We start from the raw sequence: 13427 nt of genomic DNA on the forward strand, positions 1-13427 counted from the left end.
TGTGGTTAAAAAGGTTTAGCATGCTTGCCTTCATTGCTCAGACCTTTGCATATAGGAGTTGGGATGTCATGCTGAGATTGTACAGGATGTTGGTGAGGCCTCTTCTGGACTGACTGCCATGTTACAAGAAGGATATTATTAAGCTGGAGAGAGCTCAGAAAAGATTTACCATGATGTCACTAGGAATAGGGGCTTTGAATTATAAGGAGAGATTGGATGGGCTGGGACAATTTTCACTGGACTGTAGGAGGTTGAGGGGTTACCTTAGAGTTTAATAAAATCATAAGGAGTATAAATAAGGTGCATGGCAGGTGTCTTTCCCTGGGGTGGGGGATTTCAAGACAAGGGAGCATATTTTTAAGGTGAGAGGAAAATCATTAATAAAAAGCATGGTGTGAGTTTTTTTCAGAGTGGTTTGTGTGTGGAATGACTTTCCAGAGGTAATGGTAGATGTGAGTACAGTTACATTGTTTAAGAGACATTTGGATAAATACATGAAAAGGAAATGTTTGAAGGGTACTGGATCAAGCGCAGGCAGTTGGGACCAGTTGAGTTTGGGATTGTGGTCTGCATGGGCTAGTTGGACTGAGGAGTCTGATTCCATGCTTTATGATTCTATGAGAGAACAAACTGGCCTGGAAAGACAATGCCTGATAACTTCTGCAGTAAGGACATTGTAGATGATTTGGCACAGAGATATTGCAATGCTCAGGGATTGACTGCTAGTTGGAAGTTGAATTGGTCAATGAAAGGAAGACCAGTGCTGACCATCCCACCATTGAGAAAGAACTGTAGATAGACAGGACACAGATAAGTGAATGGACAGGGGTTTGGCAGATGAAATTCAATGTTGGTAAATGTGAGATCATCCGTTTTGGGAGAAATAACAACAAAGTGGACCATTATTTAAATGCTAAAAAAACTGCTGCATACTGCTGTGCAGAGGGACCTGGGTGTCTTTGTGTATGAATCACAAAAAATGGGTTTGTGGGTTCAGCAGTAACTAAGATGGCAAATGGAAGTCATTGCGAGGAGATGGAGTTCAAAAACGGAGATTATGCTGTAGCTGTTGAGAGTGCTAGTGAGGACACACCTGGAGTACGGTGTACAGCTTTGGTCTCCTTAATTAAGAAAGGACGTACTAGTCCTTGAGGGGGTGCAGAGGAGATTCACGAGGTTGATTCTAGAGTTGAGGGTTGGCTTATGAGGAGAGATTGGGTAGACTGGGACTATACTCACTGGAATTTAGACTGAAGGGGGGGGATCTCTGTAGGAACAGATAAAATTATGAAGAGATAGATAAGATAGAAACAGGGAGGTTATTTCCACTTGTGGGTGGAACTAGAATTAGGGAATATTGTTATGAAGCAGACTTTGACACCCCTTTGCTAAGTAAAACTGAAATACCCAGAGAGAAAATCTTTGCCATATAATCTGTTAAAAGGAGTGTGATCCGTTTTTTTCTGTAACTTCTAGTAATTAAGTAAAATAAACCCCTGATGCTCACTTTACAATCAACAAGTAACAAATTATTTATCCAACTCTAACAATGAACAAATTAACTAAATTATTAACAAATTGAATAAACCTCTTCTAACTACTATCTATTCCCAAATAAAACAAGATTCTCATCCTATGCTGTTCCAATAAATAAAAGTCCCACTTATAAAAAATAAAATGTAATAAAAATAGTCACTCAAAATTGCAGCCAGATTAGGTATCTTCTGGAATGTTCTGTGCGTTCTCCATGGAATGTTCTGTCAGGATCGCCTTCTCTGGTATATTCACTAGTTGTGTCATAGGTACCTTTGATTTAGATGGTGATTTTTCGAAAACTTAGTGAAAAATGTGACATCTAGCGATGCTCTCTTGAGAGCTGACAGCTGTTAACTTTTAAAGATGGCAGCTTGCACTGCTGTCTTAGCTCAACTGCCCCTTCTTTTATGCACTTGATGATATATCAATATTCCTTACAAAAGCATTGGTCCTGTCTTGTCAAAACTATCAAATCTGAATTTAATTGGTTTTGGTATCTGGGTGCCTGGTTCAAATCAATTGGCTAAATTCAAGATTTCTTGTCATGATAACAAAACAAAACTGCTGTTTGGCCTACTGACTGTACAGACTTTTAATACAAATGTTCTAATTCAGGAGTTCTGTGCACCTGCAAACCCAAAAGCTGCTGCCCACAGACATCCTTTTTGAAACCCTAAGCATAGAAAAAGCACATCACCTTTTAAAGGGACCACTCATTGCTTTCACGCTTAGCATTTTACAAATGCCAAATTCTAACATCCTGCCTCCCAGTCCACAAATACTTCGCCCAACTTTGCAACAGTAGCCTTGAAATCAAGGAGATTCATCTTCTAAAAGATTGTGAATCTGTGGAATTCTCTGCCCAGAGAAGCAGTTGAGGTTAACTCATTGAATATTGGCAATGATAGTTTCATTACTGTTCAAAAAGCTAAGGGTTATAGTGAGCAGACAGGTAATCGGAGTTGAGTCCACAAAAAGAACAGTTGTGATTTTTGGAATGGTGGAGCACGCTGCTCATGCCACATGGCCTTCTGCTGTTGTTTCTTATGTTCTCATATAAAACAAAAGAATAAAAGTGATTTTGACTGAGTTTTGAGCAACAGGGAATTTTGTACTGGAAGCTTCCTCAATGGGGCTATCTTTGGTTCCTGCACCCTCTAGTTATCATCAGTTACCAATCTGTGAAAAGAACTAAGTAAGTTTCCACAGTTCTCAGCACGTTATTTGCATTAACCAGTGACATGTGAATTTGTGCAAGATATACGGTTTCACATGCCTATAAGACAACTCATCGTTCAAAGATTTCACTAAGGCCTGTTATTCATCGTTGAAATGATTACCAAACTAGCAAATTATACTTCTTTGACTTTTTGAAATCTATCTCTGAACTCTGTGTGAGAGCTAAGGGTTTGAATCAAAGACAGTTGGGATTAGATTTTAGATATTAAACAACAAGGCAATCTAATTATCTGTGTTTTGTGTTATTAGTAAGAAGTTAATTTTAAGTCGTAAACTTGATGTTCAAGATGGGTTGTTTGTAATGTCCGGTTAGAGACAATTAAGCAACTTTGAGGGTTATTGAATGTTATCATTTCATTGTGTTGTAAATGAACTGATTGTAGGTTGAGATAATGGGAACTGCAAATGTTGGAGAATCCAAGATAACCAGAGGTCTGATGAAGGGTCTAGGCCCGAAACGTCAGCTTTTGTGCTCCTTAGACGCTGCTTGGCCTGCTGTGTTCATCTAGCTCCACACTTTGATAGTCGGCTGATTTGGCTTAGTCTGTTATCCCCATGTTGTAACAAATGACACTGGTTTAATTTTAAGTGTGATATTCAACTTTTATAAACTCACTAATTATTGTAAAATAACTATTGCAAAAAATTACCTCTGTTGAAGTGGGCCCTATGATTAAATGTCACCTAGGCTCAACTGCCAGTGCTCTTACCTCAGAGTCAGAAAGTTATGGATTCAAAGCTCTATTCCAGAGAAATTAGCAGAAGTTGAAACTTAAGAACAGTACTGAGGGATTGCAATGCTGTTTAGTGATTAAATTGTGAGTTTGCTCAGGTCACTGAAATATTTCACATTTCAAAACGAGTGCAAGGGACTTCTCGCAAAGGTACTGGCTGATGTTTATTTCTAGCCATTGCAACATTGGGGGGTAGCTGATGAAATAGTGGAGGCGTTGGTTGTGATCTTTCAAAAGTCACTGGAGTCAGGGAAAGTCCCAGATGATTGGAAAATCACTGTTGTAACCCCCTTGTTTAAGGATCAAGACAAAAGATGGAAAATTATACGTTGATGAGCCTAACCTCGGTTGTTGGTAAAATTCTAGAATTCATTGTTAAGGATGAGATTTCTAAATTCTTGGAAGTGCAGGGTGGGATTAGAGCAAGTCAGCATAGATTTAGTAAGGGGAGGTCGTGCTTGACAAACTTGTTAGAATTCTTTGAAGAGATAACAAGTAGGTTAGACCAGGGAAACCCAGTGGATGTTATCCATCTAGACTTCCAAAAAGCCTTTGAAAAGGTGCCTCACCGGAGGCGGCTGAGTAAGGTGAGCGCCCATGGTGTTCGAGGTGAGCTACTGGCATGGATTGAGGATTGGCTGTCTGATAGAAGGCAGAGAGTTGGGATAAAAGGCTCTTTTTCGGAATGGCAACCGGTGACAAGTGGTGTCCCGCAGGGTTCAGTGTTGGGGCCTCAGCTGTTCACTCAATATATTAATGATCTGGATGAAGGGACTGGGGACATTCTGGCGAAGTTTGCTGATGATACGAAGTTAGGTGGACAGGCAGGTAGTACTGAGGAGGTGGGGAAGCTGCAGAAAGATTTAGACAGTTTAGGAGAGTGGTCCAAGAAATGGCTGATGAAATTCAACGTGAGCAAATGCGAGGTCTTGTACTTTGGAAAAAAGAATACAGGCATGGAATATTTTCTAAATGGTGAGAAAATTCATAAAGCTGAGGTACAAAGGGATCTGGGAGTGCTAGTCCTGGATTCTCTAAAGGTTAACTTGCAAGTCGAGCCTGTGATTAAGAAAGTGAATGTGATGTTGTCACTTATCTCAAAAAGGTTGGAAGAGAAAAGCAGCGATGTGCTTCTGAGACTTTATAAAGCTCTAGTTAGGTCCCGTTTAAAATACTGTGTCCAATTTTGGGCCCCACACCTCAAGAAGGACATACTGGCAGTGGAGCGTGGCCAGCGGAGATTCACACGGATGATCCCTGGAATGGTAGGCTTAACGTATGATGAACTGCTGAGGATCCTAGGACTGTGTTCATTAGAGTTTAGAAGGTTGAGGGGAGATCTAATAGAAAGTTACAAGATAATGTATGGCTTAGAAAGGGTGGATGCTGGGAAGTTGTTTCTGTTAGGCGGGGAGACTAGGACCCGAGGGCACAGCCTTAGAATTAGAGCGGGTCAATTTAGAATGGAAATGAGATATTTCTTCAGCTAGAGAGTGGTGGGCCTGGAATTCATTGCCACGGAGTGCAGTGGAGGCTTGGACATTAAATGTCTTCAAGGCAGAGATTGATAAATTCTTTATCTCGCAAGGAATTAAGAGCTTTGGGAAGAGTGTGGGTAAGTGGAGTTGAAATGCCCATCAGCCATGATTAAATGGCGGCGTTGACTCGATGGGCCGAATGGCCTTACTTCCACTCCTATGTTTTATGGTCTTGTGGCCAACATAAAACTAATGACCTTTGCAACCTCAACAAAAATGCCTAAGACATGATACAAATGATAACCAGAAGGAAACAGTTTCTAAATTGAAATCTGTTTAGACCTGTGATTGACATTAGTTTGTCACTGTCTGTTCAGTTGCAACTTTCCATAAATGGTTTGCTTTCTACAGAGTTGGAAAAACACATCCAGATTGAAAGGTAAAATGTGTCAGTGAAGCAGTGTATTGCATTTGGAAGTGAAATTATTTTAACAAGGTTAATATTTGACTTTGTCAATTCAACCGATAAATTGCTTCTTGGGTTTGAATATGAGTAGACCATTCAGCTCCTTGGACCTATTCCATTCAATAACATTATGGTTGATCCACATCTTACCGTACCTAACAGTGTTAGGATTGATTCAACAAGTCTGTCAGTATCTGTGGAAAGAAAGCAGAATTAATATTTCGGGTGCAGTGACCCTTCAGAGCTGCCTTCTCTCCAGTTGTGCTTCCTCTGCACAAATGCAGCCAGACATACAAAGTTTCTCCGTCAATTTTCTGGTTTTGGTTTTGTTTCTGATTTCCAGAATCTGCAGATCTTGGGTTTTTGTCATAGTATAAATGTTGGGTATAATCTTGGTGGGCTGAGTGACTTTTCTGTTGGGCTAATTCTTAGGAAGAAGGCAGGTCTTATTTTAGTTACGTGAATGTTTACAGGGAAATAACAGATATGAACTTGTAGTATTGTATGTTATGGAATTCTTGTTTGTGTTAAATTATAATAGAAAATGTTGTTACTTGTAACTCAACCAGGTACGCCAAGCTGTTACGGAAGTAGTGGGGGGATGGCTGCTGGAGCTCAGAGATCGATACTCTTACTTCTACAAGCTCATCCCACTTCTGTTGAGTAGCTGCAGTGATGAGATTCCTCACATCAGGTAAAAGCACAGAATTACTATTTTAAAGTGTCTCAGATTTTTCTAAATATCTAGAGGTAGATGATTTTGGTGGTATATTTCTAACAGACCTTGTACCTTTTCAATTGGTTTTTTGTTTTATTTTGAAATGGTAGCTAATGACTCTTTCAAAATAATATTTTCTTGTGAAGATGTGTCATTTCTCCCTATTGTGCAGACAAATAAATAATAATACATTCAATCTCATTAAGTTTCTGTATTAGAAATCTAAAATGCATTCTGATCTGGTTACTGTTAGAAGTGTTTTCCGGACATTGAAGGTAGATTCGAGTCTAGTGGTGTTCATGAGGAATCTTTGATATTCCATGTATGTGATCTGTGGTCTGCAAAAAGCTACATGTAAGAATCAAACAAAGTATTGCTGCTGCTTGAGCGACTCCAAATGTTCTCCTTGTTCGGAGAAATATATCATGATAATTGTAAATGCCTTTTCTTTTAAAAGATATTTGAAATAGCAGCAATATTTTCATTTTCCAAAATACTTGTTGAGGAATAAATTTTCAAAAAAATTCATGAAACTGTAGAAAATACTATGAGAAGCTGAGGATAATGTTGACGTGTGTGTTATGCACCTGATATCAGCTCACTTGCTGTTAAATTCTTCCCCTGACCACTTGAATCCTGAATAGGAGACAGAGTTACCTAGTGATCAAGCTAGTATTGCACATTTTTACATTGTGATCCAAGGCAAAATCCACTCTTTTTCCTTCCTATTGTCAGTACTAGTATGGGGGAATACTGCAATTTCTTTATGACAAACAATTTGTGGTAGGCTTAGAACAACTTAACTGATGGAGGAAAAAATAGTGAATATTGCAAAGTAAACAAAGACTATATTGATTGATTTTAAAAGAAAAAAAATCAGTTATTTAACTAGCAATAAAGTGTCAGACTGTATAGGTCAGAATGAAGTGTTAAAGTAGCCACAACTACAACGTATCCAGGTGGAGTCCTAGACAGTGCGTATCCAAAGTAGAATACACAAATCCTGTACAGATAAAGTAAGCAAAGTAGTTTTAAAGAGCATGAGGTGAAGAAGGAAACCACTCCAAATAAATGTGTATCCTTACTTAAAGAAGAATGATGAGAAGTAAACTATGTATGTAAACACCAGCAGCTTCTAGTGGTGGGAACAAGTAATACAGTGTTGAGATCTCACAGTCTTTCCATTCATTCGGGAGGCCTTTCATTGGCATTCTTGTGTTGGCTCCGATTCAAAGCATGCTGTTCTCTAGACCTTGATCAAATGGAATTTTCAACCCTAATTGACCTATGAAGGCTAAGTTGTACATGATGTACTGCCACCTTGTTGAAAGTAAACTTAAATTAATGGTATGAATGCATTAATAAATAAATAATGTGGTGTTTTGATCTTGTTTGTTTAACCTTGTGTTGGCAATGTAGGGAATTAGCTTCTGATTATTGGAGGAAAGTTGGACTCCAGTGGCAAAAGGAGAATGAGGATGATCTTAAAGATAAGCTTGACTGGTCAGCCCAACTCTCTGTTCGCTACCCTGCAGGTGGTAGGTGCATAATTTTATATCTTCATGTAACTCTTTATTGGTTAGAAAAGCTCCTCTTGCTCCTTGCATCATGAAATGTTCCACAAAACATTATGGACACAAAGCTTAGCAGTACTATTCGAGTGAAAATGTTTACAAAATGCAATTGCTGATTTAGGTGAGATTTTCATCTTAGATGTAGAGTAAATTCTGCATTATTGTATACATCGAACCAGGTGTCTGACTGGAAAGTAACAGCTGAATGTTGCCTGACTCGCGTGACAAACATGCAGACACAGTTTACAATAGGAAAATAGTAACATAATGGTAATGTTGCTGGGTAACTAATCTAGAAGCCTGGATTAACATTCTGGGCAAACGACTTTAAACCCCACCGTGGCTAGTAAGGAAATTTAAATTCATTTAATAAGTCCAGAATAAAATCCAAGCCTTGTCATTCTTGTCATTATAATTTTATGATTGCAAATATTCATCTGGGAAGCAAATGTGCCATGTTTACCCACAGATGAATGTCAGTGACTGACTGTTTAGCAATGTGGTTGACTCTTCACAGCCCTCAGAAATGGCTGAGCAGGCCACTCCGAAATTTCAAACTGCAAAAGCGGGAAAAAAAAACCTTGTGCCACACTGCAGTGGTTTAAGAAGATGGCTCACCACCAACCAGACAGGAGTAATTGTGTTAGGTGATTATTTCTGGCCTTGATGATTCAATCCAAATGATTCAGAATGATTCAAATAAACCACTGGGCTGTAGCTGCATGTATAAGCAATATTAATAGTGAATTGTGACATGAAAATTCAAAATTTCTGTTATGTAACCAATATTTCTTTTTATGTGTGATTACAGCCCAGTAACTTGATAAGTGTTATCCATATAAATGTTTTCACCTTTAATCTTGAACTAAATGATCAGATTGTCAAAATAGAAAAATCATGCAATTATAGGGTAGTCCTCTGCGTAATAACCCTTTGCGCTGATCAAAGGAGTTGACATGTCTATTTGAATTCAGAAGATGGTTTTACTTGAGAACAAGCCTCCTTGTGTATACAGTGTCTAGTCAAACTGAGAGTATTTGTACTGATAGTAAGATTTTTAAACCAATCATCTGGAGTAGTTTGCAAATATAATGCCATTTTGTCTTGTATCCTTGCCTTTATTCCCTGTGTGATCTTTTTGTTCTCTAACACGTTGTGAGTTTTCAGCTGGCTTTCCTATGACTTCTCTGATGTGCAACCTTGATGCCAAGATAGGAAGCAAAGAGCTAATTAAGCATGTCCTATATTTAGACCCAAATTATCAGGAAAGTTGGGCATAAAATGTATTTTTGCTGTGCCTGAACAATTTTGTTTGTAAATTTTCTCAAATCGGCCATCATTGTTACTTGAAATATAGTCAAAATACACCCTGATCCAGAAACAGCAATGCATATAGTTCAGCTGAAGTGTTTGACTATTAAATTGCAACATCCGGATAAGCTTGCACACTACTATCCAACATTGACACCTGTGATAACAGGAGCCCAAGACGTCAGTGCAAAAAAAAGGCAGAAGCATTCGCAGCTAATTTCAGCTGGAAACAGAGTGGATGATCTGTCTCTGCCTTCCCAGCAGCACTGATGCCAGATTTCAGCCAGTTTGATTCATGACCTGTGATGTCAATGTTGAAGGCACGGTATACATCAAAAGCAGTGACACATGCTAATTGTCATGAGATAGTTGTGCTCCTGCACTAGTCACATCTGTATCATATTGGATCCAGTACATCTGCAACACTGGCATTCATGCAACAAGTGGAAAGTTGACCAGGTATGGCCTGTCCATAAAAAGACAAAAAAATCAAATCCGCCCAATTACCATCGCTTTGTCAGTCATCAGTGAAATGAGAATGTGTAAGTTACATTTCCTGCCACTGCATAGGCTGTACAAGGTTTATCTGTGGCAGTAACTTCCAGAATCAGAAGTCAGTGCATCAGCACTTCAATTGACATGGGCAGATCCTCTCAGCAGCTGCACAGCTTAGAGATTGCAAATGGTATCAAGTTGTCCTTGTGCAACAATAACCTGGTAAATAATGCTCAGCCTGAGTTTCCCTGAGGCAATTGCTCTCGACCTTGTAGCTTTGATAGAAACATAGTTAATAAATCTGAAATCCAGAGGTGAAGTGAAAGTGACTGTGCTTGATACTCAAGCAATATTTGATTGAGTATGGTGCCAGAGAACCCTGTCAAAGTTAAAGCCAACATGAATCAGTGGAACGAGCTACAGTGGCTGGGGGGCAGAGCTAATAGAAAAGAGGATTGTTGTGATTATGGAAGTACATCCCTTTCAGATTTCTTCACGGCTATGTGTTGCGCTCAATCATTTTCCAAGTGCTTCATTACATTAATGCTCCATTAAGTTGTAAGTGGAAATTTTCACTGATTACATAGTTTCATTCACAAGGACTCTGATAATAGAGCAGCCCTTGCCTCCTTGCATTGCCTTCTTAAAAACCTGAACCTGTGCTGATAAGTGGCAAGTCACATTAATGCTGCACAACCATCGTGCAATGATTGTATGCGACTGGACAGATTGCATCTATCTTCCCTTGAAATTCAAAATATTCAAAGCTTCACCATTGCTTTGTTGCAACCTCTTCAAATCCACTCTCCACCTTCAACACCTTGGGTTGTCACTGACCAGGAATTTAATTTGGCCAGCCACACAGACTGACGATGAAAAAAGGAACAAGTCTGACTGTGGTAACCACAGAAGAATCTCCCTGCTATCACCTGTTGACAAGTCATTGCCAAGGTTCACCTCCCAATAGCTGAGGAACTCCTCCTGGAATTGCAGTGTGGCTCTCGGTTGTAAACTGGCACGACAGATGTGATTTTTACCATGTGACAGCTGCAGGAGAAATGCAGGGGAAAAAAACCAACCCCTGTACATGGCCGCCTTCGACATCATCAGCTGAAAAGCATTAAGGAGTGTCTTTGTCCGTTTTTTTTTGGTTGCATCATGGAAGTTTGTCACCATCCTTTTTGTCTGCTGTACGATGACCGTGGAAGTCACAGTAATGACAGATGACTCCACCACAACCCATTCCCTGTTTGGACTGTTGTCAAGCAGGACTGCTTCATAGCCCCAGCACTATTGGGTCTCACTCTGAACATCTGCACGACAGTTCCTTCACCAACCTGCCCCAACATATTGTGGAGTGAACCCCCGATCATCAAGGCTCACAGAGAGGCCTTAGAGAATGTGACCGTTTCCAGTACTTGGGTCTGCCCTGTGAGCCAAAGCAGCTATTCATGAAGGAATCCAGCACTGTGTCCAGAGTCCTAGCACAGCCTTCGGCTGCCTGAGCAAATGGATGTTCAAGGACAACAACATCGAGATCAGACGCTAAGCTCGTGGTTTATAGAGCTGTAGTGGTTCCCAACCTCATGTTTGGTTCTGAGGCATGGACGGCCTACAGCAGATATCTCAAAGATCTGGAGTGGTACACAAACGCTGCCTGCGCAAGATCCTGCAAATTTTCTAGGATGAAAGATGCAAAAACACCAGTGTCCTTGACCAGACCAACAGGCCCAGCATTGAGGCACTGAACACCCTTGATTGGCTGCAGTGAGCTGGGCACATTGTCTGCATGACCAACATGTCTCCCTGAGCAGGCGTTCTATCCCCAGCTCTGAAATGGCAGGCAACCCCATGTAAACAGAGGAAATGCTCCAGTGATTTCCTCGAGGCCTCACTTGGCAAAGTGATTCATTCCCACAGACACCTGAGAATAACTGGCTCAAGACTGTTCGAAGTGGAGGAGGAACATCCTGGAAGGTGTTGAGCACCTCAAAACTTACAATTGGGGGAGAAAGTGGAAGCCAGGTGCAAATAACATAGGGAGCGTGCAGCCACACCAGTTAGTACAATCACCTGTAGACTCGGCCCAGGAGTGGAAGAGAATTATTCTTGTCTGCGAGGGACTATCAATAATGATGATGGCTTTGACAGCAGATCACAGGCTGTTGACTGTTCCTCTTCACTCCTCAAGGTCTGTCCATCATTTAGCAGGCACATGTTGGGAGTGTGATAGAATGGCCTGCACTTTCCTGGACTGTTGTAAAACTCAATCATTAAAGGCAACAGTGTATAGTATCTACAGGATTTATTGCAGCAACTCTTCAAACCTATTTTTTGGTGGATCTCCTAACCTCTACTACTTAATAGAACTAGCCTAGCGGATACAAGGGAACACCATGTCCTAGAAGATCCCTCCATGTCATGCACCATTCTGACCTGGAAGTATGTCACCATTCCTTTACTGTTGCAGAATCAAGAGCCTAAAACTCACTTTCTTAACAGCATTGCATATACACCTATTAGTGATGGATTGAAGCCGTTGAAGAAGGCGTATGTTTGGGTTTTTTATGTTTTAAGACGACATTGGAGAGTTGCGACACCATTCGACACTTTTTTCACTGTTTTTGTAGCAAAATTTGCATGGCAATAAATAAGTCAAATAATAAACCACCAGCACCTTCTTGAGGGCGGTTAGGGTGAGCAATAGATGCTGGCTTTGTCAGTGACTTCAATGCCCTGCAATTTTTAACAAGTGCATTACGTTTATGTGGGCTCATGCGCTTTCTTTCACTCTTAGAAAAAAATTGCCATCAAGTTTTTGATAAATGTTTGACATGTGCATAGTCTTGTAACAGCTTGACAATATTAGAAGCTTAGGTGTTGGTGGTAACCAGAAGGTACATCTGGTGGGTAAGCATTTGGGTTCGTTTAATATCCTTTTAATATCTCATCCAGTCTGGCCTAAGTGTTACTCCTGGCTCACAACAATGTGGTTGACACTTAGCTGCTCTCTGGGCAGTTAGTAATGGATAATAAATGCTGGCCTGGCTAGTGATGTCTGCATTCTGTGAATGAATGAATGAAGAACATCGGAAATCTGAGCACTAGGAAATAGATCTGCAGAGAATTTCTTAAGTTTTGTTTGACTGTGTGAGATTTTGTAGGAGAGTACCTAGTTTTGAAGATGTTGTGAAATTTAGGCTCCCAATTGCTAGATTTCTTTTATGTAACCCCTTTAACAAGGGGTTGAAGCACAGGAGGACAGTTGCTCGTGGCTCAGTGGGGAAGGTGGTAAAATACTGCCAGGTGATACCAGGTTTTTGCAGGTGGGTGCCTGGATTCAATGGAGAGGAGTAAAGGGAGGTTCTCATGTAACACAAACATCACTTGATGTGGATCATTACTGGCTTGATTATCCTTGATTGCATTTGCTAGTTGGGCCAAATGGCCTGTCCCCGTGCTGCCCAAACAGTGTAAAGTACATATTTTGAAATTCTCAATTAATCTGTGCTGTGGGGATCAACACCAACAGACATGGTACTTGGATTTTGTGGCACAAATTCCTGTAGATAGATCTGATGTAGCACTGGGGAGCTGTAATCGTGAGGTCCAGGGAGTGAAAGTTAGAAAATAAAAGGAGAACAAATAACTTAAAGAAATTTTTATCTTGAATCAACCTTTCGGTAGTCCTTTCTGGGTAAGATAATATACTTGCTTCTGTGAAGAATAAGAAATTGTTGCCTGTCTTTTCTGGAATTTGAAATCAAAACACACAAAACCAACCATGCAAAAAGAAATGCTAGGACCTCATGGTCATTGAGACTAAACAGGTGCAAGCTCATTACTCTCAAATCAGAGGCCAAGACTTATACTGTT

At 40.2% G+C, this 13427-nt stretch overlaps 1 protein-coding gene across 1 annotated transcript in view; it reads left to right on the forward strand.

The window, feature by feature from the left end:
* LOC125462383 (dynein axonemal assembly factor 5-like) overlaps positions 1 to 13427 on the forward strand; it is a 105624-nt gene that overhangs the window by 8802 nt on the left and 83395 nt on the right. The window contains exons 3-4 of the mRNA XM_048552399.2: positions 6023 to 6147; positions 7591 to 7709. Coding sequence (XP_048408356.1) covers positions 6023 to 6147; positions 7591 to 7709 — 244 coding nt within the window. The remainder of the gene's footprint in view (positions 1 to 6022; positions 6148 to 7590; positions 7710 to 13427) is intronic.

Source organism: Stegostoma tigrinum, chromosome 23, assembly GCF_030684315.1.
Source record: "Stegostoma tigrinum isolate sSteTig4 chromosome 23, sSteTig4.hap1, whole genome shotgun sequence".
Lineage (NCBI taxonomy): Eukaryota > Metazoa > Chordata > Chondrichthyes > Orectolobiformes > Stegostomatidae > Stegostoma > Stegostoma tigrinum.